Source organism: Lonchura striata, chromosome 8 (genome assembly GCF_050655825.1).
Source record: "Lonchura striata isolate lonStrDom1 chromosome 8, ASM5065582v1, whole genome shotgun sequence".
Taxonomy (NCBI): Eukaryota; Metazoa; Chordata; class Aves; order Passeriformes; family Estrildidae; genus Lonchura; species Lonchura striata.
In genome coordinates, this window is record NC_140710.1 from 31,319,940 (window position 1) to 31,343,590 (window position 23,651).

The following is a 23,651-nucleotide window of genomic DNA, read 5'->3' on the forward strand; positions in this document are numbered from 1 at the left end:
GAAACTACAGAAAAGTGAGTTGAGAACATAGCACTTGTCTTGTAGAGCTTAAAACATAAGAATGGCAATGTCATGAAATTGTTGTGTCCTCAGCAGTTGTCTCCAATCCCTGCAGGTTTCTGATCGCCAGACTTACCTGGTGATTTCTCTGGTTCTCTGCCTCATCCTGGGCTTGGTGCTTTTTGTGCAGCGGTGCAGGAGCCCTTCTCAGTTCTGTGAAGATTACCTCTCAAAAATTCCCAAAAGCAATCACTACCCTAGCCCCAAAAGGTAATGTATTTATATTTGAAACTCAATTGTTCTTGCAGTTTCTATTAATATTTTCTGAGTCTGGTGGTACTGGCACATCTGCTTTAATTCTGAGTTATCTTTGATAGCAAGGGGCTCTCAATCATAACACTCTCCTAAGAGCATTTTAGGGCTACTGCACTTGAAAAACATGCCTTGATAGTTTGTACCAAACAGTATTGTGTCTGTTAGCCAGGCTTTGTTGAGCACCTCAGCAGACAGTGCTGTCTTACTGTCAAGAATGATTTTTAATGAGAAATGTACATGACAAAGTCCTGAGAAAAATGTGTTAAAAAAGCTTTCTGGAATTTCCTAGGTGTTTCTCTTCCTATGATGATATGAATTTGAAAAGAAGAACTTCCCTTCCACTGGTCAGATCCCAGTCTTTTCAGCTAGCTGGTAAAGAAGGTATTATTCATATCATATTTTTGGTCTGGGGTTGTTGCTCTTAGTGCTGCAGTGTGTGTGTGGTTCATGTATGTGTTCTGGAAGATAAGGTGGTTTGTGAACAAGTTACCAGATCCTCACAGAACTGTGCTGAGTTATGCTGAAACCTTACATGCAGTTTTTGCTGCAGGTCTGTTCTGCTCTGCAGATGGTTTTTTAGGGTTAGGAGCAATCAGTGCAGGCACTCAGGTCTGCAAAGCTGTGAAGCTTGCAGAAAGTAGGGTTTTTTTCCCCTCATGGAAATGCCAGACGTGGGAAGTCTGAGTGTCCTACTTTTCTGAAGTCCTGATAGCCTATATTTGAAACTTGGCATGTATTTAGGATTCAAATTTAGCAACTCCAGTAAGAAAACTTAGACCATTTATCTTGGCTTGGGTATGAGGAATGATGTGATCTTCACAGTATTCATGGTAGATTTGGGACAACTGAATTTTGAATTCTTAGGCCATGAGTGTCATGCAAAAGCAAGTGTTGCAGACCATAGTAACTACCAAGTATGCTGCTGACACAGCTCTTCTGGGTGCAGCAGACTTGCCTCACAGGTTTGTTCTGTGAATAAAACTCCAGCAAAACTCTGTAGTTGGCAGTGTGGTGCTGTGAACACTAGTTAAGGCCTAGACTATTTTTTTTCCACAACAGTGCTTTTCCCAAATTCTCCCCACTGGTCTCACGTCAGTGTGAACATCTGCCTTGTTGGTGGGTGCACATGACACACTCTTACACTGGGAGCAGTTTGTTTTCTTAGACTTCAGCACTCACTGACTCGTCCTTTTCCCCAAAGGATGTTCTTTGCACCTCTCCCATGGCCATAATTGTGAGAAGGCTGGGGGTTTTCAGGTGTGGGTCACTGCCAGCTGCCACGACAGCACAGGGGAATTTCTCTGTGTGTTGACTTTACTTCCAGTGTTTGTGTCGTGCCCCGCTTAACTTAGGGAGAGAGGGAGAAATGTGCCTGCTCAGTGGAATATTTTGTCATGCTGCTGTTTAGTTGGGACTGTGTTGCTCTACAGCTGGCAGTGTCAGCACTGTTGTGTGTCTGTTCTCTCTTACAGTGGATGCAGAGGATCTGTACATTGTGGAGCCCCTGAAGTTTTCCCCAGAGAAGAAGGTACTGTGGGGAGGGAGCTGGTGGGGCCGAGGTGTTTGTGCTGGCAGGTGGTGCAGGTCTCAGCTGCTCTCCCTGCTGGTTCCTAGGCTTGGCTTGCACGCTCTGCTTGCCTTCCAGAACCTCACCACTTCTTTATTTTCACTTGTGGTTTCAGAAAAAGCGTTGCAAGTACAAAAGTGAAAAACCAGAGACTATTAAGCCAACAACAGAGCCCCTGCACCCGATAGCCAACGGGGAGATCAAAGGAAGGAAGCCCTTCACGAACCAGAGGGACTTCTCTAACATTGGGGAGGTTTATCACTCCTCCTACAAGGGCCCTCCCTCGGAAGGGAGCTCCGAGACGTCGTCGCAGTCAGACGAGTCCTATTTCTGTGGCATCTCAGCGTGCACGAGTCTGTGCAACGGGCAGACCCAAAAGACAAAGACTGAGAAGAGAGCTATCAAACGAAGACGGTCGAAAGTTTCAGACCAAGGGAAGCTCATAAAAACTCTGATACAGACTAAGTCAGGGTCGATGCCAAGTCTGCATGACATAATCAAAGGAAACAAAGACATAACAGTGGGAACACTCGGTGTCACGACAGTCTCTGGACACATCTAAACCTAGCTGAACTTCTCAAACAGGAGAGTGTTTGTTCGTTTGAGAACAGTCTGTGGTATTCTGTGGGAGGATAGTGGGAGATGAAGAGCTCAACTCATTGGAAAGTATTCAGAAATTTGGTTTCTGCCTTTTTAAATAGATGGGATTGTGTCAATCTTGGCTGTAAGCTGCAGCTTTACAAGGCTGATAATTTCCTATGAGAACAGCGTGGGGGGGGAGGGAGGGCAGGGTTCATTTTATAAAGGTTTTTTTCACAGTTCCTGGGGCAGAAATTTTTTGAAACCCAGTTTGTTGGGTGGAATAGGGATAAAAGCCTAATCCTCTTCCTTTAGCTTTGTTCCTATTTCTTGCACCTTCCCATATTTATGTGCCTTTTGTCTATTTATAATGCCACTGGAAGAGGGGAGATACAGTTGTTTGTCATTTGATTTATTTTGTAATTTCTCTAGCTTTTTTTGAAGATGCAACACTACAGTGCTGTAAAGGGACGTGTTTGCCTTCAGCTGGACTCAGTAATGTGGACTGGATACTGTAAAAATACCAAGGGATGGACTTGCCTGACTAGATTCTTGTTTTGCAAACTCTTTTGAGGAAAATCTCTCACCTAAGGATGGCAACTGCTTACTTGCACCTTCAGTCACCGTCGGAGCTTACTCTGATGTGCGAAATCGGTGACGGTGGCTCTTGAGGATTTCCTGTTGGTGATGGAGGCTGAGGAATGCATTTGTCACCTGAATGGCCTGCTGCAGCTCTCTGGAGGAGGTGGATGAGGAATGCTCACTGCTGCTGTGCTGGAGAATGTGAGGGTGCATTCTCAGAGCCTGCTCTGGGCGTGTTGAGGTTGCCAAGCCTGGGCTGAGCCTTCGGGCTGGTTCACAGCAGGTGTTTCCATAACGTTTGCTTTTGTATTGGCTAACAAATGTGCAGTGTTGGTATGGCTGGTATTTCATACTCAAATGTTTTTTATTTTGACTGTGACTGTGTACTTGGATACTATAGGATGTGTGGTTGTTGAACTGTTGAGTGTGGTTCTGAGTGAGTGGAACAAAAGGTTATTCCTTTTGACAGGTGTTACAGGTTCACATTGTACAAAATAAGTTAATTTATTGAGCACTTTTAGTGGTACCTTTTTTAACAGATCTGATGCCTTTCCTAGGTATTGTATGTAATGTGACTTATTTAAAGCCTTGTTTTTTTGCTGCTTTCTTGTTAGTTTATGAGTACTTTAAAGTGATGTACTTTCAGAGTTGATCTGCACAATTAGCCAGTCAGAGCACGTGAACGAGACGTGTTGAACATGAATTCAGAAGGATGTCAGATTTGGATGAAGAAAATTCATACCACCAGAGTGCAGCATCCAATGTTGTGGAGCAAGAGTATGTGACTACAGAACTGTAGTGCCATTAGAAACTGTGAATTTCCAAATAAATCTGAACACTTTGTCTTTCATTTACTGGCATTTTTTCCTTTGAGAATCAAACTTGTGGCTTACATTCTTTGCAAAGGACTAGTCTTAAATTTTCAGCCCAGGACTAGGACATGGGATCTTTTGGGCATAGTAAGGAGTTCATAAACTTGTCGGCCTACATGTGTTTTTCTGTTTAAATAAAGAAAAGTGTGGGGGAGTGGATTCTGAGGGCTGAGTGGTGCTTTGTCTGAAAGGTCAGGAATTGTGGGCCTGTGAAACTGCTGGAGAGGTTTCCAGCAGTCAGTTCACGCCTTGTCCTGGGGCATCCCTGCACGTGGTGGTACACTGTGAGAAGAACTGCATGAAATGACTTCTTGCTACTCAGAGCTAAGGCTTATGAAGGGTACAGGAGGCCCTGAAAGGAAAGAGAGTCATTATCTCAAACCAGAGTATTATCTCAAACCAGAGTTTTCAGCTTGAAATTTGCCCCTTATTGGTCCCTCCACCCTGACTTATTTCTGTCAAGCCCAGCAGGATTTGTGCAGCCAAATGCCAGATTCACAGGCTGGCCAGCATCTGCTTGTCAGAGGAGACCTCCCCAGCACTGAGTTTTCACTTGAGTGTCTCAGGACTCTGCTTCATCACAGAACTAGGATTTAAAAATATAATTGAATGTGGAGTTTGCTGAGGGAGGAGCGTGCAGGGTGTTTTGGGGGGTGGGGAAGTGTGGGTTTCTTTTATTTACTCCTTCCTCTTGTTATGTCACTTGTTAGAAGTGTGTATACCTTTATTGCCCAGGGGTTTTCAGTAGGAATTACCTGAAGCTGGATATGACTGAATTCTTAAACAGCCCTTCTTAAAGCAGACACTGGCTATGAACTAGAGAACTCCCAGCTCTATCCTGTGCTGATAAATGGGACTGCATGTTGAAATCCCAATCACATACTCAGATTTCCAAGTTGACAATTGCAGATGTAAAACCAAATGTAATTCTAATCTGGTCCCTTAATACCCTGCTCCCTCTATACTGGGCCTGACAGGTCTAAGGAATTGATGCATTCTGTGGAAAGGTACCAGTGATAAAGCTTGTCCTGTAATGAACACGTGGGCAGTGTGCCATGGAAATAAAGCATCTGAAGGAACCTACTGGCCCAATTATGGTTTTGCAGACTTGAGAGTGTGTTCTGGTAAGAAATTGGAGATTGAACCACAGATTCCACCTGCTACTGCCATGCTGCTTTTAGTAATCTTTTAACTTCCTTTAAAAAAATTACCATCAGGTAAGAGATTGCCTAATGTTTTCCTTTCATGTGGGCTCTTGAGTAATTTTTTACTTTCAGTTTTAATAATGTCATGCAATCTTGCTTTCAAAATTTGGTTCTATGGAATCAAGTCTCTTAAATTGGTTATTAACTTTATGTAGAAATAATAATTTCTAATGAAGACAGTTTATACATCAGAAATTCCTGTGTGACTGTCTCATTATTGCAAGCAAAGGTTGGACAGCTGTTGGTGTAAAACACCTAAAAGCAAAGTGTGTGCTGGAGTGAGGATGGTGTCCCTCAGTCCTTGGGCAGGTCCTGTGAAGGTTTCCATGTGAGGGTGGATGGGTGCAAACACACCTGGTGTAAGTGCATTGCTGTGTTTGCCAAAGTAAGGTGTTCATATACATTCAATATCAGTGGAAATCCAGGCTTTCTTGAAGATGCAGACCCTACCAGCTGTGTGGTGATGTAAGCAGAAAACTCAGACCTGAGGTGGTGTGTGGCTTCTGCTTTTGCCAAGTTACAGCACGAGGTGGAACAGCTTAGCAGGTTTTGCTTTGTGAGGTACAAAAATGTTCCACTTCATTTGGAACAGAGAAGTGGAGAGCCCTGCCCACGGGGTGCTGTGGGGTGTCTCATCTCCTGGAAACCCTGAGTGTCCAACAGCAACTGCTGCTGGGCTTGGTGACAGCTCCAGGGCCTCTTCCCACAGGTGACAGCTCAGTGCGGAAACTCACTCACCTTGACAGCCCTTCTCCAATTTAAGCAGAATGGATTTGGAAGAAGCTTCCAAGGAGGCTCCTGCTGCCTTGCTGCTCTCTGGTCCTGAACAGGGGCTGGCCCTTGCTCTGCTGCTTTCCACTGAGTCACCAGGAGCTCCCACGCAGCAGGGCAGCTTTTGGGAGGCGATGCAGAGGAGCTGAGCTCTGCCCCTCGTGGACCTAGAGATGGAACAGAAACGTTTGCCACCTTGGGGCCTGTTTTTCTGCCCTGTTAGATGTGGTTGGAGCCTCCGTCCAGCTGCGGTGCCCTCTGTGAGCTCGCAGCAAACAGCAGCCCCTGTCTGCTGCTTCTCTTTTCCCAGAAAAATAACTGGAAGCAGCTTCTGTGAGTTGTAATGCCACAGTTACCGTTTTGTTTGAATGGGCTGAGGCTGGCTGCTCCCAAGAAGAAATAAACCTGTCAAGCACCAGGCAAGCCCCCCTGGCCAGCAGAGCCAGCTGCTGTTTGCCAGGGCTGGGGCTGGCTTTGTGCCCAGAGGCTGGGGCAGGGCACAGACCCTGCAGAAGGGCTTGGGAATGAGACCCTTGGCAATGTCTGTCCTCCCTTCAGCTGCGGGGACAGGGACTCAACACCTGCACTTCTCTTGGTCTTCCTCACAGCTGGCCACAGCACCTTGTTCTGTTTTGCCCTGTGGCACCATGGAATGACCCTGCTGCTGTTTCTCAGAATAGATCCCCTCACCTCATAACCACTATACCTCATTTCCCTGCTCTCACCACAAGCACAGAAGAAATGAAAGCAGCAGAGTAATATTTTAGGTACTCCTCTTGTTCTCATCTGCTTCGGGCCCATGTGTTTTCTCTCACCCTGTCTTGCTGAATCCAGGGCTGCTGGCTGCTTGTTGGAATCAGGGTGAAGGAGGGGACAGAGCACCTTGCTCACTGGAAGAGGGATGCGTTAAGCACTGTAATGCCAGGGCAGAGCTGTTATCAGTGGACTTGAAAACCTGTTCTTGTGTGTGAATATCTGAATGTCCTTGTCATGGCTTATATGTGCAACAAATGCACATATAAGCAAGGAAAGCAGTTGTTGAGGAAATGAAGAGCATCACCTGTATTTGAGAAACCAAACTGTTAATAAACACATAATAAAGAAAACAACATGAAGATGTTGGTGCTAACTGCAAAGGCTAGGTGAGTTCTGCTATCTTCCACACCCCTCTGAGGCTTCAGCAGATGAAGGCTCCCTTTGAAGGCAGCTCTCACAAGCATTCATACCAGTGTTCAGTCAAAAATCCATCTTTTTGTTCAAACTCCTTCAGATTTGGCTCACAACTCGTGGCTTCTTGGGAGGCTTTTTATCCTGTGAGATTTAAGAGCTGGAAATCATCCCTCTCTTCACAGGTTTTCCACATGCTGTCCATCCCTCCCGGCCAATCTGCTCTTGAACAGACAAATTTGAACCTCCTTTCTGTCCAACAGTTCCTGCAACTTCTTCCAGAGCCTCTCTGGAGTTGAACAAAGACTTGTGAAGTGATTCCAGGAGTGTCTGTGCTGTCCAGAGCTGTGTGTGAGCTCTCACGGGAGCTTTCCCTGTGGGCTTTCCCTGCTGGAAGCTCATGTCCAGCTGAGGTGCCTCTCAGCTTCAGACTTGTTTTCTTTCTAGCACATTGTTTTCTACCCAAAGAGCTTGATCTGCAGTCTTTGTTCCTTGCCTTGTTTTCTTCTGATTCAATTCTCTGTCCTAATGATGTTGAATCCTGTATTTTTGAATGTGAATGATTCTCAACTTTCCCAGTTGCTCTTGGGTGCACTTCCTGCAGCCCTGATGGCTTTCAAGAGTTGCTTTTTACCATTTCCACTAGTCATTAGTGTAATAGGAAATAGTTGTTAATTGCTTCCAGAGAGACTGTCCAAAACACAGTGAGAGCATCTCCTACACAGAGGTTCACACTTCAGTTTTTGTTTTGAGTTTCAGGGTTTATTTTCTGTCAAGTATTAGATCTGGATCATTGTTCAAGTCCTGCTTTCTTCGGGCTGTTTCAGGCAGGTCCCTAAATTCTGCTGATACAAACTCTTAGCTGCTGGCTGATTCTCTGCCATCAACTTTAACATAATTGTGTGTCTTGTTAATAAGAGTTCCCACCTCTCCTCTGCGGGTGAATTGGGGAAGGAGAGTGTTCTTCTGAGCAAATCCTCTTTTGCAGTCTGTGTAATGTTTTTGTTGGTTTGGTAAAGGGGAACAATTTCTGGTGAGGGCTATGGAAGGTGCTTCCATTGGAAAATATTCCTTCATGTTCAAGTGATGTAACAGGGCTGCTGGAAACAGGGTGTGCAGACTGGTTCAAGAGGGGGATAGGGTGGTGGAGGCAAATCTGACACCCCTTTTGTCCTCCTTTATGCCCTGTTTTCCTGCCCAGCTGTCCTTGTTAGGATGGCCTCAGCCTTGTCTAAATTCTGGCTCTAGGCCTTCTAGCAAAATTCACGTGCCTGAAGTGCCCACCTACAGCAAATTGTCCTGCCATTATTTCAGTGGTCCTGTTCATATCCTGTGTCATTTGAGCATTGAAGCCAGCAGAACACAGAGCCTGCAGGCACCACAACCTGCTTTCTTTTTTGGACTAGAGGATTTCCAGAGGTCCCTTCCACCCCCAGCCATCCTGTGGCTCTGGGATCCTGATGTGCTGTGCAGACACAGCCCTGCCTGGCACCACCTCCCAGTCAGTGTCTGGCATCTTGTGGTGTCTGAAGGGGGTGGCAGGAAAACGGAGAGTGACAGCAGGGCCAGCAGAGGGAGAGGTCCCTGAAAGCATTTTGTGCACTAAGCATTTTTGATGGTAAAATAGCCCCAACCTTTGGTTTGCCACCACATGGGGTATTAGCAGGATCTTGGGCTCTTCATCTGGGCATCCAAAAAAGAAGGTGCAGCTGAAATGGCTTCAGTTGGTTTCCTTGTCTCTCCCTCTCACCCTCCCTTTAAAAAACATCTTTGTGAAAGCGGGAAGCAGTGGGTGTGGAGTAAGAATACTAGTGACATTTAAGGGAAACTGCTACTCTCTCCTCAGTCCCACCTCAACAAGCTGTTGGCATTAACACAGTGTCAGAAAAATGTGGAATGGATCCTCTCCAGGCAAAGCCATAGTGTGACCCTCTCTTGTAATGGCTGTGGGAGGGGATGGGGACTTGGGTGGCTGTTCTGGGACAGAGACAGGGGGACTGAGCCAGGCTAGGCACAACCAAGCTTGAACTTGTTAGGGTTGGATTTCTTCTGCTCTTGTGTCTCTTAAACCCTGAAGTGTGAGGAAGAGCTAGATGGAGTTGTTGAAACCTGTAATGTGGATGGCTGCTGAAGCAAAAGGCTGGTGAATATCTCCAAAAAGCAGTGGGGTGTCTGGTGGTGCAAGACATTGTCAGCACATCTGATTTATTGGTGTGGTTGCAGGCAAAGCTGAGCCCTTGCTTCAGAGAAACAAGTGTACAAAGGTTTGAATGTGCCTTTTACAGATCCCAGTTTTGATGTTCAAGATCAAAGTCTGTGTATTGTGATTGCTTCCTTCAGCCACAGGAGAAACTAATCTCTGGTTTGCTCTTGTATTAATCATTTCCTTTTTTTGAACACTACCCCATAAAAATACACACTTCAACAGGGGTCTGTAAAGTGCAAGGAAAAGTGTCCCTAATTGCTTGTGTGCACCTGTAAATCTGTGGGGAAATCTCACTGTCCCCACTTAGAAATCTGCAGTACATGAGGAGTGGAAATCGAGAAATGGATATGTCCCTGTCTCTTTTCATTAGGGTATTGTAACGAGCTCTTGAAAGTGCTGCTCCTTTCGGCATGGTCCGGACTCTCTATTTTTCCTCGGAAGGTGAGAGGGCAGCCGCGGAGCTGGCTCTGCTCCCGCTGGGGCAGCTCTGCCCGCCTGCCTTCCTGCCCTCCGAGGCTTTGAGAGCTCCGTGCGCTGCGGAGCTGCGGGCTGGCCGCCAGGAACGGAGCTAGCCCCGCATCCCCCGGGCTCGGCTCCGCATCCCCGGCCCCGGGGGCTCCTCGGCTCCGCATCCCCGGCCCCGGGGACTCCTCGGCTCCGCATCCCCGGCCCCGGGGGCTCCCCGGCTCCGTGCCTCCCGTGCGGTGCGGGGTCCGGAGGCTTTGCCGTTGCTGCGGCCGGCCGGACCCGCCGGCGGTCGGGAGTGCGGAGGCAGCGGCCCGGGCGCTTTTGGGGAGCGGCTGCGGCTGTCGGAGCGGGGCTGTGGGAGGAGGGTGGCTCCCGAGCCCCAGCCGGGCCGGAAGGGGCTTTGCTGCCGATGCTGCGAGGCTTTCGGAGTCGCAGCATCCCTCGCAGCCGCACGGATGCAGCCGTACCAGGGCAGAGCCGCCCCCGGGGCTGGCCCGGCGGGGCTCGGGCGCCGCAAGGACGAGCCCGGCAGGCAGGTCCGGCCCGTGCCGCTGCCGCCCGTGCAGCAGAACCTCAATTATTACCCGCAGATCTTCTGGGTGGACGGCTGTGCCGATGCTGGGGCTGCCCCCGCCGCTCCCTTCCCGCCGCCCGTCCCCGACCGGAGCACAAAGCCACGCAGCGACCGGGAAAGGAGAAGTGTCGGCTTCCTCGTCATGTTCTTGCTGATCTTGGTGGCCTTCACCGGAGTGGGGCTGAGCATATTTAAGATTTTTCACCTGGAGAAGGAGGTGGATGAACTCCGAGAGGTGAGGTCTGCCTGGCTGGGAGCAGGTCCCTGGGGAAACGGGGAAAAGGAACTCTTGGAACGGGGCTGAGATGTTCCCAAGGGGCAGGATGGGGGCATTTCGGTGGCATTTCTCTGTCTGCTTGTTCCCGTGAGGGACTGCTCGGTTGGTGACTGATTTATCAGCACATCTCTGTGCTCCCGAGCGCTGCCAGCTCTCTCCCCCGTGTATTTCTTAGCACTTTGCAGCTCCCCGTGGAGCCAAACCATCAGACTGAGCCACTGTCCAAGGCAGTCCCCGGCTGCTCATGCTCCAGTCTAAGCCATTGTCCCTCTTCTCTCTTGCCAGTCTGCCAGCGCTGAGCACATCCCTCCAGTCTCTCAGAAACTCACAGGTGAGTCCGTGCCTGCAGGAGGAACCCCCAGTGAAATTGGAACTTTCCACAAGAACCTGCCAATTCTTCTAGATTTCATTTAGGGAAAAAAAAAAAAAAAAAAAAAAAAAAAAAAAAAAAAGAAAAAGAGGTTTCAATTTGGCTGGAACAATTTAAGAATTGTGGTTTGAACTTCCAAACTATTGCTTTTCTTTTGCATTCCATGTTAATGTTATAAGTGAGGATATCCTTTTCAAAAATGACCAAGTCTGAAAGAGATTTTCAGTCCTCTAGACAGCTTTTTCTAGATCTGAAAAGTTTTCATCTTTTCCCCCTTGAGAATTTTATTAATTAGAAAATTTATTTTCAAATTTGTTCTGATACTGAATAAAAAAACCCCTGAAATAGCAAAATTCTTGGGAAAGGGAAGTCCTGGTTCTTATCAACTCCTATGCCAATAAATTTTCCCCTTTAGGGGAAGGTGAGCTCTCATTTGAACTGCAATGCCCAGTGCTCTGATCACAGGCTTCTTTAGCAGAGGCTGAACATAAATAATAAACCTGCATTTCTTGAGGCAGCTGGATAAAGGGAAATAGTGTAAAGGAGAAGGGGGAGCGGAGAGGAAAATTTAATTGGCTGGAGAAAAGAAAAGGCTGCTTCTGAAATTAGAGAAGATGAAGTAGATGTTGAGGAGAAGTGAAGGGATGGAGTGGGATGGGCTCCAAATACAGAGTCACTGGAATGGGCCCATCTCTCCAAAGGGAACTCAGGCCTGCAGGGCAGGCAGAGCTTTCCCAGCTGTGCTCTCCCTTCCTGAGGGCAGCTCCACTCCCCGCCTGGCAGTGGGATGGAGGCTTTGCAGGGTCTCAGGTGCCCCCTGCTCTCTGGGCTGACTCCTCCGTGGAGCTTGTGGCCAATGTCTTTTCTATCTTTGTGCAGGGCAGGGGAAGGAGGTGAGGAGGGCAGCCCATGTAACAGGTACGTGCTGGGGGAGCAGGGCTGGGCAGTGGGGTGGGCTCAGGGGTGCCATGGCAGCTGGGATGGGCTCAGGGGGTGCAATGGCAGCAGGGATGGGGTCAGGGGTCCATGGCAGTGGGATGGGCTCAGGGGTGCCATGGCAGCTGGGATGGGGTCAGGGGTCCATGGCAGTGGGATGGGCTCAGAGAGGGGCCCATGGCAGCTGGGATAGGCTCAGGGGTGCCATGGCTGGCGTTATGAGGAGCCCACCCCACAGAGGCTTTGCTGTCCTCCTTGGGTGACATGTCTGCTCTGACAGTGGAAATTTGCTCCTCAGACAGAACCCTCCCCCTCACTTATGCTTCTCAGCAAAACCTGGCTCTGGCTTGGTTTTTGGGGTGTGCAGGGCAGGAGCTGGCACTGGAGCTGGCACTGGTGAGGGGTGAGGCCTGGGAGGACTTCCCACACTGCAGACAAGGCTTGGAGAACGGCTGCCTCGTGACGTGGGGTGCGACCTGAGCGAAAACCACCCGACCCAATGTGCTTCCCACCATTTTGTTGGGTCTCGTTTTGGCTTCCAGGCAACCCAACCCAGCGGGACCTGCCCCTGGAGTGGGAGCCCACCTCTGGCCATGCCTACACCAGCGGCATCCAGTACCGGGACCGGGGGCTGCTGGTCAGCGAGGCGGGGCTCTACTTCGTGTACTCGCAGGTGCTGTTCCGCGGCAGCGCCTGTGACAGCCACCTCCTGTCCCACGTGGTGTACAAGAGGAACCCGGCCTCCCCGGGCAGCCTCGTGCTCATGGAGGACAAAGCCACCAACTTCTGCAAGGACCAGAGGATGTGGGCCCGCAACAGCTACCTGGGGGCTCTCTTCAAGCTCAGGAAGATGGACAGCTTGCACGTCAACGTCTCCAAAATCGCCCTGGTGAACTTTGAGGAATCCAAGACTTTCTTTGGTTTGTTTAAGCTTTGAAAGGGAGCGTGGCTGGCAGCCCCTTCACACACCCACACCCACACGGATGTGTGAGGGCTGAGTCCTGCCTGGGCACCACAAAACCCAGCCAGAAACCGTGTTTGGGCTTCAGCACGAGGAGATCCAAGCAACTGGGAAAGGCTTGAAAGCGGACACCTGGAAAGCACCAGGCTGTGCTGCATCAGCCTGAAGAGAATTGCACACATTCTCCTCACAAAAACCCCAACAAACTCAGAAAGTGGCGTGCAGAAGACCCTGCCGGAACTCACTACTGCCTGAGAAGATGGTGGGACCTGCTGCTCCCTGTGGTGTCACAGCCCTGGTGGGGACAGCTGGGGGGTGTTATGGAGGTGTCTGGGTCGTGCCATGACACCACAGACAGTGGTGTGGGGATGAGCAGTGTGAACAACTGCTCCCCTTGAGCCATGGCAGGCGCTGCCCAGCACTGTGGGACTGCTGTACCACAGGCAGCTCCTGCTGTCTGGGCTGGGATAGGTGCTGTGTTCATTTGGTGTTAAGCTATGGACCGTTCCCACCCCAGAAAATGCTCCCCAACCACTTTATTTAACTCATCCCAGCTGCCTTGCAAGGAACATGCCAGCAGCAGCAGTGCCCTGAGGGATGTCCCAGAGGTGGCAGCGTGACCACCCCATGGTGGTGGGGATGGTGGGGTGGCCACGGGCTCTGCTGGTGCAATCTAAGCAACACAGCAGCGCAGGGCAGTGGGGCTTGAGGTGGAAGCAGCATCTCGAGCCCCCCTGCTGCCCTTTCAGCACAGGAGGGTTCTCCATGGAGGCCTGGTCTGCCAGCCCTTTCCTGATGCAGCTGGTGACATGCTGGCACCTGTCTTTGGCTGGGTCCTTGCCACGAGATATTCCCTCCTGAGAAAAACACAGATAGTAAATATATATTTTTCTAGTGAGTGGTCCTCTCCTCATTTGGTGCAACAGGCTGGGCCATGGCCAAAGCACTGCAAAGCCTCTGTGATCAGGGGTCAGTGCCTCATTCCTTCTCCAGCAGCGTGGCAGAAATCTGGGAGCCTCATCCCTCTTTGCTGCCCACTTGGCACTGCACAAGGCCCTTTCCATGAGGCTTTGGAGCTCCAGCACTGAAACAGCAGGATCTGGGGCTGGGAAGGTGTGGTGTGGGCAGCACAGAGCAGGCAGCCCGAGCCCATGCTGGCCACCAGGAAGGGCTGAGCTCAATTCAGAGCTGGAGAGGAGCTGGGCACTGGTGGCTGAGCAGAAGTGCTGCTGCCTGTCCCCAAAGGCACCACTGTGTGACCTCTGGCCCCAGAAACACTTCTCACAGAGTGGTCTAAGGGCAAAGAAACAAAGTGGTGTAAAAAAAAAAACCCCAGAGCCTATTTGTTCATCCTGGTGTCAGCCCCACGGAGTTCTAACCCCGGGGTTGTCACTGCCCCTGCCACCAGCAGGACACAAAGGCTGCAGCTGCTCCATCTTCAGCCTTGCCCATGCTCCTGCCCTCCTGCAGCTCTGCTGCTGCTCTCAGTGCCTGTGGCTCCCCAGCAGCCTGCAGCATTTGTTTCCTTTGCCACGGTGCTGCTCGCAGCTTGGTGGCCTGTGGTTTGTGTTGTTTCCTTCAGAGAAGTTTATTTCTTCAAAACTTCTCAGTGGTCTGGCTACTGCTGTAGCCAGAGGGAAGGGAAAAGTGCAGCCCTGCTCACATTGCTGCTGTTTCCACTGCATTTCTCAGGGTAGAAAGTATCTCAAAAGGATGAAGTTCAGGGGTCTTCTGCCTTGACTTTTTCTCTGCACGTATCAGAGGGTAAAACTGCACAGCACAGAGATGGAGCTGCTGCATCCAGACCTTTCCAGGAAAGGCTGGAAATCGCTGTCCTCTTCTGATTGCTCTTTGGGCTGTGCTGCTCTCCTGGTGGTGGGACATCCAAGTGGGGAGTGGGAAGCTCTTTGTACAGCTGTCTCTGTAGCCAAACCAGCCGAGCACACCAGGTGCTTCCCTTTTTACTGGGGAGCAGCCTGGAGAGAGGCAGGGCATTCCTGACCCTCAGGAAACCTGCCCTGCTGCTCTTGTGCCTGCTGGCATGGGGTTGGAAGGGCTGGAAGGATCCCAGAGGCCTCCCTAGGTCACCCCACAGAAACCCATGCTGTGGCTGCAGTCAGCTCTGGGGCAGGACGAGCTTTGGCCCTTGGGAGGGGATGAGCTCTGTCCTTACCCGAAATGCCAAGGGCACCCCAGGGCTGCACCTTTCAGAGGCAGGGGCACAGTGGGGTGGGCAGGGTTGTTATAAACAGTGCTGGGCCCCCGAGGTGAGCAGAGCTGGGGCAGGACCTGGCTCCCAGGCTGGTTCCTGGGCCAGGGGCACAGTGCCAGCAGGATGTGGGACGTGGCTGTGCCCTGTGATCCCTCCCTCAAACACTCCCTGGAGTGCCCCAGCAAAGCCATGCTGAGCTCCTGGGCTCTGCCTGCACACTGGGAGTGAGCTCATGGCAGGACTGGACCATTTCAATTCACAGGCTGCTTGTGCCACACTGACTTTAATAAAGTCATCAGCTGATCTAGCAAATCAGCCTTTCATTTGAAGACGTTTTTGCTAATTCTTACCATGAGATACTCAATGACTGTTTAATGCTGACATTAGGCTCTCTCAGGCTGAGAGAGTTGGGGTTATTCAGCCTGGAGAAGTTTCTAGGGAGACCTCAGAGCCCCTCCAGTGCCTCAAGGGGCTCCCAGAGAGCTGGGAAGGGACCCACGGCAAGAGCATGGAGTGACAGGAAAAAGGGAAATGGCTTTAAACTGAAAGGGTGCAGGTTTGGATGGACATTTGGAAGAAATTCTTCCCTATGAGGGTGAAGAGGCCCTGGCACTGTCCAGAGAAGCTGTGGGTGCCCCATCCCTTGAAGTGCTCAAGGCTGGGTAGGATGGGACTTTGAGCAACCTGGCCTAGCAAGGAGGGGTCCCTGCCATGAACTGGGGTTGTTGGAGCTAACTTTAGGCCAAGCCATTCTGTGATTTTTAATAGCTCTTGGGCTGTACTTAATTTTTTAAAAATAAATTATTGAAATTTAATTGGAACTTACCAAGTATTTTGTTCTCTCCCCAGCAAGGAAAGGGTCTGTGCACGAGGGAGGATATCCCAGGTGCACCAGCAGGACTGACCCTTGGGATGTTTGGGTTTTCCCTGCCCTGCAGGCCATGGCTGCAGTGCTCTGAGCTGACATCCTCCCCCCTGATGGAGTAGCCTGGGTCGGGTTGGAGGTGCCTCAGGGGTATCAGCACCATTTACAGGCTCCAGAGACACTCCCTCTGCAGAGAACATGGCTGACAAGAAGTTGGGGAGCCCAGATCATCTCCTGATCAGAGTTCTCTGGTCTGCTCCCTCTCCCAGGCACACAGAGAGCTCCTGTGGGCAGCTGAACCCTGCCCAGAAGGTGCCCATGTGTTTGGATGCGCAGCTCCCAAAGTGGGGCTCTGCATGGCAAATATTTATTCTGTTTTGTTCTGCACAGAGCTGCTTGGCACAGATTTGGCCTCCCTTGTGGCTGATGTGGATTAGATCAGCCACAAGAGAGGCCAAACGTGCAGCCATGTGCTGCATCCTATTTACCTGAGACCAGGTTCCAGTGCCTTGCAAACCTTGTGTAGGCTCAGGATAGGCTGTAACCCCTTTTTAAAATCTCTTTTTAGCTCCTCTTGTCTCCTGAAGCCAGCCTTGGGCTCTCTGAGTTTCTGTTGCAATGTCCTGTATGGGGTCACTTCTTCCAGCCCAAGGAGCTGCATAGACTCTGGCACATTTTACCAGGTTGGGAAGGAGTTTGTCTGGTGGTTAGAGAAAGGAGAAAGGGAAGAGGGGTAGATTCAGATATTGCTTTTATTCTCCTAGTGCTCTGACACATGGGTGCATTACATCATGGTTATAGAAGTGGAATTTTAGGCATGACTAAGTGACTGAGGTTCAACGCAGCAGAGAGGAGGAGATGAGTAAAGAGAGAGTAATTTTGCTGCAAGGTGAGGCAAGTTGCATGTGAATTTCTGGTTGATTTTAATGACTTAAAAAAAAAAAAAAACAAAAAAAGGAAAATAAAGAAGAAAAGCTTGACAGCTTGTTGCTGACTGATCTCTCGGGGAAATGGGGGGAGCCATGTGCTCTGCTCCTGCACATGGCCTGTCCCTGGAGCTGTGGGACTGCCCTGCCAAGCCAGCAGCAGCTGTGGGAACAGGCACAAAGGCTTTCTGCTCCAGGGACTCCCAGGTTTGATTGCAAACAAACTGCTCATTCCTCTGGGTAGCAAAGAGACTCAAAGCTCCAGGTGGAATTTCAAACCACGACATGTTTTCATTTCCCTCAGCTGCATTCCCCTTCCTCAGCATGGGCTGTGAGAGAATCAACTCCTTTCCCCCCTTACAAACCACCACAGATATTTTAACTGTCCCTCTCTCTTCTTCCCATATTCCACAACCATTTTCCTTCCACAACAGTTGAAAAAGTATCCCTGTCCAGATTTGTTGTGGATTCCTCTGGTTCCCCTTGGTCAGGTCATTCCTGGGGACAGAAAGCCAGCTGGTCACCTAATTCCCTGGGGAATTCACCTTGGACAGCTGCCCTGGCAGGGGAATAGCTTTTGAGGCACCTGAATGGTTACGAGGACTGGACTGCACGTTCTCCTCAGCTCTGTGCTGGGGACATGCATTTCCCCTGAAGTTTCTCTCTCCTCACTCCTATGAGGTTTATGTCAACACAGCGGCAAAATATGTCCAAGAAAAAGGCAGCAGAGAGGAACATTTGTGCTTCCTGATAAGATTTCTGCACGAAGAAGAGATTTAAATTATCTGAGATTTAACTTTCATTACAGTCCTGAAAGAGAAATCCAAACCACGGAGATCAAGAATGCACAAAAGAAAATGCCATTTTCTCAGATTCCCTGCTTGATATCAGCAGTGAAGGACCAGGAGGATTTCAGCACATTCAGCAGTTAAATCCCATTGCTGCACTTGGTTTGAGCCAGGGTGGGTTGGCTGACTGTTCTTTTTCCTTAAGCAGCAGAAGGGAATGATCATTTTGCTTAAAATTCCCCCCTCACATCCTGTGCAGGCCCTGCTTGCTGTGCTGGGGAGGTGACTCAGATAAGGATGTTGATGGAAAGAAGAGGATGGTAATTTCCTAATCCAGTTTGAACCACCCTCAGGTCCTGTCTCCCTGCCCTGGAAGAGTTTATTTTCTCACTACACGCATTTTATTCTGCACAGAGGGGGTGTTAGTGACAAGACAGGTTACAGCTGAGATCAATCTGCCAGTGGATCCATCCATGCATCCAGAGCCCTCCAAGGCTGGTGGGACAGCAGTGCCACAGGACAAGTGCCAGGATGCCTGCAAGGAGCAGAGCCCCACCTGCACAGGTTCCTGCTGCCATCAGAGTCTTTGCTCTGGGCTGCTGGTGGCCGTAGGTGGCACTGGGAGCTGCTGCCTCTGTTGAGTTTTTATCTGCTTTTTTGCCAGGGCTGGGATTAAACAGTGAGACAGAATTTCTTGTTGGGACTCAGATGTTTATCAGTTCTTATCTCTGTTACAGTCTCACAAACCCCGAGTTCTACAGCACTTCACTCTAACAAAATAAAAGTGGAGCTCCATCTCTCTCTCTCTACAAGGCCCTTTAAGGATAAACTGCCCAATTAAGAAACGAGACTCTAATTATTTTCACTTTTAACCCAATAACCGACCACCCGTGCCCACAATGTGCACTTTTTTATCCAATTACACAAAACCACCCAAACCCTTGGAGAAGAAGGTGAAGAAGAAGGACCAGCCTCTGCCCTAAAACCTCCATCTTGCTTTATATATATTACTATATTCTAGAAGCTTAAAGCCTTGGTTTTCCACCCTGTGATATCACACACTTCTATTCAAACTCCACACCCACCCATAATCCCAGTTCTATCATTCCATTTTGGAAGCCTTCTCCACGGCCTCAGGTGAAATGTGGTGTTCTCTTGGGGTCAGTGCCTGTCAGCACAGAAAGTCTGAAATTCTCAGCAGCCAGGGCTCCAACATGCCTCCAAGTGCTGATTTCTCTCTCCTGCAGTGTCAGAATCTGTTTTATTGATGATCCTGAGATTGTAGAAAGTCTCTGTCTGTCAACCCCGCTGCCAAAGCAGAAGCCATAATTGGTCTGTGCTGGTTCCAAGGTTGTTTATTCTGTTTATCTCTACCATGTTCTGCTGCCCTGCCCAGCTCTGTCCTGCAGGGCAGCGTGTGGGGCTCTGCCCTCAGTGGGATGTGACAAACATTAAATACCAGAAACTCCCTGGGCTGGATTTACAATAACGTGCCAATATCTGTCACCTACGTTGGACAGTGTGTCCCCAGCCTGAACCAACAGAAAAATGCCAACAGCACAGTGAGACATGGAGGGCATGAAGAAGGAGAAAAAGGACAAGGCACACCCAATTTCCTCCATCTTGTCCCCTTTGGACCCCTCATCTAGAATCCTAAATTTTACTTTTGCACCCGTGCCACACTTAATTATTATTCATATCAAACACTCAGAGCTGGTAATTGATCCTGTAAGGTTGAAAACTCTTTTCCATGGCCAGAGATCACAGACAGTGTCTCTGGGGGCTCTGTCCAGGGGGGTTCCTGACCCTTGCCAGGGTCCCAGGCCTTTCAGGGCAGCCACAGGGAAGCTCTGGATTCCCACACTGCAGGACACTACCTGAAAGTCCTAAGCAGCATTTCAGCCAAAATTGTTCCACTCACTGCCATCCTTGATCTCCCTGCAGACAGAAGTAAGCAAAACCCCAGCCCTGGTGCTTGAAGGGAGCTTGAGGATGCACTGAGGGGACAAAGTGAGGTAACATGGGGACATGGTGGCACCACCAAGGCTGCCATGCCCAAGGGTGTTGTTGGGGACGTTGGGGCTGAAGGCAGAGTTGCCAGCAGCCACACAAGCACTGAACCCTTTGAAAAAACCCCAAACCCCAATTAGCACTTGGCAGCAGCACATGGGTTTCACGGAGTGCCTGGAAGCCCTGGGTTTGGGGGCACTGAGGAGAAGCTGCCTGGCTTCCCGCAGCACCAGAAATGTGTGAAAATGGTGATGGGGGGAGCTTGTCCCTCCCACCAGCCTGCAGCCACTGAGGCAGAGAGAGAATAATGCTCTAGGAATGATTTGGCTTAGAGAAAAGAAAATAATTATTTGTGTCTTAAACTCTTGTCTCTCCAGGAACACTTAGACAGCAAGTGTTGTTTCTTTGTATGGCCTTCTTTGGAAAACTGACCTTGTCTTGTCACCAAACTGCTCTTCTTTGTTTTCTTGCAACACTTTTCTAGTGGTTTGTACCCTCTGTAATTCTGGTACCACTGTTGAACACTTTGCTTTTGCTCTTAGGGTGTGAAAACCTCGTGCAGAACCATTGAATCACTTGCTAGCAGAATCCATCACGTAACTGGTTCGGAAATTCAGCCTTTTTTAACGACTTTTTACTCATCTCATTCTTTACTTCTAATTTCCTCTGTGATAAAAAGAAAAAAAAATAGCTACCCCTACCCTGAAGACCTACTTTAAAAAGTGCTATTTCCTGTGGTCTCCAAGAGCACATTAATTCACAGAAATGTGAAGCATCTCTGTTCTTTCCTGCTGAGTGTAAAAGGGCTGACCAGTGAGACTCCATGGTGACTTCCAGCAAGCCTCCAGCCTCACATGGAGCTGCTGGGTCAGCTGGGCAGGATCTGTTGGAATCCCCTCCCTCCATGGGCCCTGCCAGGGCTGCACAGGTGTTTCTGCCAGAGATGCAGATGAAAATACCTTTTTCCCCCCATCTCAGCATCCCTGTGTGCTGAATGGGGCAAGCAGGGCTGGGCCTGGTGTGATGCACTCAGTCCCACCTGGAGGGTGCTATAGAACCTGCTGGCTGGACACACCTCTCTGTGCTTGAAATTCAATACTTGTGCTGGGCTGACCCCAATCAGCTCCCCCAGAGCCACCCAGCCACTCTCACCCCCCTCCCAAACAGCACAGAAAATGAGTAGGAAAGGCTCATGGTTGGGATAAATGCAGGTAGAGCACTTACCAGTTACCCTCACTGCCAAAACAGACAGAGGCTTGGATGCTGAGAAACACAAAGCAACATCTTCCACACACCTCCAGCCCATTTTTTTTTTTTTCCCTTGGTGCCTTCATTCCCAGCTCCTCTGCCTCTCCCAGCTGATAAAACAGCTCCCTGCCACTCCTCCCTCCTCATGCATTCCCCTGCCATGGCGTGGACCCTGGAAAGGCACCAGTGAGAAGGAAATGTTGGGGTGGGCACGCAGGGGGCTCTGGAAGTGGCAGTGGAGGAGACAAGCAGGGCTGTGCTGGCACAGGGGATGACGTGTGGCTGAGCTGCTAGAAGCTGTGGCAAACGGTCGGTGTGGAAAATGACACTCATTATTCACTAATAAACGCTATCATGGTCTGTAGACAGGCATTTTCCTCCTTAAATGAAGCAAACCTACCCATAACACAACCTGCAGCCAGCCAGGGCAGGTAAAAGTGTCAGCACTTTAGGCAGGAGCTTTGAACTGTGCTGCATTTAAATCCGCAAGGAAATTGAATGTAATAGTTTTGCAATTGATATAATGCTTTTATTTCCTGTCTTAGAGAGTCCCCCAATATCACTATTAAAGCCTGAAGGCCTGGAGGACTTATATGGCATTTCTGTTTGTTTTGTGGCTCTGGCTGGAGCCACCTGAGCTGCTGGAGATGCACCAAGCCAAGTCCTTATGTGCGTGCTGAGGAGAGGGTGGTGGTCTGAACTCTGCCAAAAGTCAAATTTCTCTGCTAGTAGCTGGAAAGGAAAGCCTGGATAGAAACTAAGAAATGCTTCCTTTTAGTAAGGAACAATTCAGGGCAAGGAGGGAGAACAAAAGGTTTCCCTTCAGTACCTGGTACTTTGGGACACTGGTCTGAGCTGACTCTCAGTGTGAGTTACATTTTCAGCAGAAGGGTGATGCCTTAGGATTTTGGCTTTTACATTTTTCATCTATTTGTAATCCTGCAGTTCTTTAGTGTTTAAGTCTAAACTCCACACACAGCGTGAGCTGCTGCTTCCCCATTTTGAGCAGACACAACAATTCCTCTCCAGGCCTGGCAATCAAGGACACCTCACTGCCTCAGGCCAGAGAGATGGGAACAAAAGTGACTTGGGAGGAGCAAACTTGGGGTAAATGATTTCATTACCTGGAACTGTAAATGGAAGATTTACCCCCAATATGAAATGGACCGAATTTATAAAAGTGTGAAAGCCATGATCCATCTTGGGTGCAGCCTCTGGGGGTTTATCTGCCCTAAAGGTACCTGAAGGCCCTTCAATAAACATAACAGCTGTGACACCTGGGCACCGTGACACCGGAGCACTGTGACACAGGGGCACCGTGACACCGGGCACTGTGACACCGGGCACTGTGACACTGGGGCACCGTGACACTGGGGCACTGTGACACCCGGGCACTGTGACACCCGGGCTCCGTGACACTGGAGCACTGTGACACTGGAGCACTGTGACACTGGGGCACCGTGACACCCGGGCACTGTGACACCAGGGCACTGTGACACCGGAGCACCGTGACACCGGGGCACCGTGACACTGGAGCACTGTGACACCGGGGCACTGTGACACCGGAGCACTGTGACACTGGAGCACTGTGACACTCGGGCACTGTGACACCGGAGCACTGTGACACTGGAGCACTGTGACACCGGGGCACTGTGACACCCGGGCACTGTGACACTGGAGCACTGTGACACTCGGGCACTGTGACACCGGGGCACTGTGACACTGGAGCACTGTGACACTGGGGCACTGTGACACCCGGGCACTGTGACACCGGGGCACCGTGACACCCGGGCACTGTGACACTGGAGCACTGTGACACCCGGGCACTGTGACACCGGGGCACTGTGACACTGGAGCACTGTGACACTGGGGCACCGTGACACCCGGGCACTGTGACACCGGAGCACTGTGACACCGGGGCACCGTGACACCGGGGCACTGTGACACTGGAGCACTGTGACACCCGGGCACCGTGACACCCGGGCACCATGACACCGGAGCACTGTGACACCCGGGCACCGTGACACCGGAGCACTGTGACACTGGAGCACTGTGACACTGGGGCACTGTGACACCGGGGCACCGTGACACCTGGGCACCATGACACCGTGATGCCGGGGCACCGTGACACTGGAGCACCGTGACACCCAGGTGTTCCAGAACGGCCTGGGGACACCGAGCCCCGGCTGATTCATCAACATTTGCATCCTGCAAACGACTCTTCACTGGGGAGGGTGAGTCACAGCTGCTGCTGAGGGCTGGGGGGACACAGCCCATCCTCCCACAGGTACAAAGCCCATCCTCCCACGGGGACACAGCCCATCCTCCCATGGGGGGACAAAGCCCATCCTCCCACGGGGACACAGCCCATCCTCCCATGGGGGGACAAAGCCCATCCTCCCATGGGGGGACACAGCCCATCCTTCCATGAGGACACAGCCCATCCTCCCATGGGGACAAAGCCCATCCTCCCACGGGGACACAGCCCATCCTCCCATGGGGGGACAAAGCCCATCCTCCCATGGGGGGACAAAGCCCATCCTCCCACGGGGGGACAAAGCCCATCCTTCCATGAGGACACAGCCCATCCTCCCACGGGGACACAGCCCATCCTGCCACAAGGCTGGACTGCTGGGCTCTTCCTGGCCCAGGTGCTCTGGCTCCATGGCCTGTGGGGGGCTGAGGATGTGGAAGCTCCTTCCTCCCCGCTGCTGAGCGAGGTGCCCGCCTGATCCTGCAGCAGGGCCCTTTC

At 50.6% G+C, this 23,651-nt stretch overlaps 2 protein-coding genes across 2 annotated transcripts in view; both read left to right on the forward strand.

Moving 5' to 3' along the window:
• The window catches only part of SUCO (SUN domain containing ossification factor), a 38,216-nt gene extending 34,142 nt beyond the window's left edge, over nucleotides 1–4,074 (forward strand). Inside the window, exons 21-24 of the mRNA XM_021545843.4 lie at nucleotides 116–270; nucleotides 605–696; nucleotides 1,788–1,843; nucleotides 1,998–4,074. Coding sequence (XP_021401518.3) covers nucleotides 116–270; nucleotides 605–696; nucleotides 1,788–1,843; nucleotides 1,998–2,444 — 750 coding nt within the window. The 3' untranslated portion in view covers nucleotides 2,445–4,074. The remainder of the gene's footprint in view (nucleotides 1–115; nucleotides 271–604; nucleotides 697–1,787; nucleotides 1,844–1,997) is intronic.
• A 5,946-nt stretch (nucleotides 4,075–10,020) lies between these two features.
• FASLG (Fas ligand) lies at nucleotides 10,021–15,877 on the forward strand. Its single transcript, XM_085586854.1, has 4 exons — nucleotides 10,021–10,541; nucleotides 10,869–10,914; nucleotides 11,833–11,871; nucleotides 12,432–15,877. Exons 1-4 carry the CDS (start codon nucleotides 10,188–10,190, stop codon nucleotides 12,824–12,826), a joined length of 834 nt encoding a protein of 277 aa, XP_085442980.1. The 5' UTR covers nucleotides 10,021–10,187; the 3' UTR covers nucleotides 12,827–15,877.
• The last annotated feature ends 7,774 nt before the right edge of the window (nucleotides 15,878–23,651 follow it).

Coding starts and splice junctions, on each gene's coding strand:
- FASLG (XM_085586854.1), top strand. CDS start 10,188: ATGCAGCCGTACCAGGGCAGAGCCGCCCCCGGGGCTGGCCCGGCGGGG. Junction 10,915..11,832: donor AGTCTCTCAGAAACTCACAG/GTGAGTCCGTGC, acceptor ATCTTTGTGCAG/GGCAGGGGAAGGAGGTGAGG. Junction 11,872..12,431: donor GAGGGCAGCCCATGTAACAG/GTACGTGCTGGG, acceptor TTTGGCTTCCAG/GCAACCCAACCCAGCGGGAC.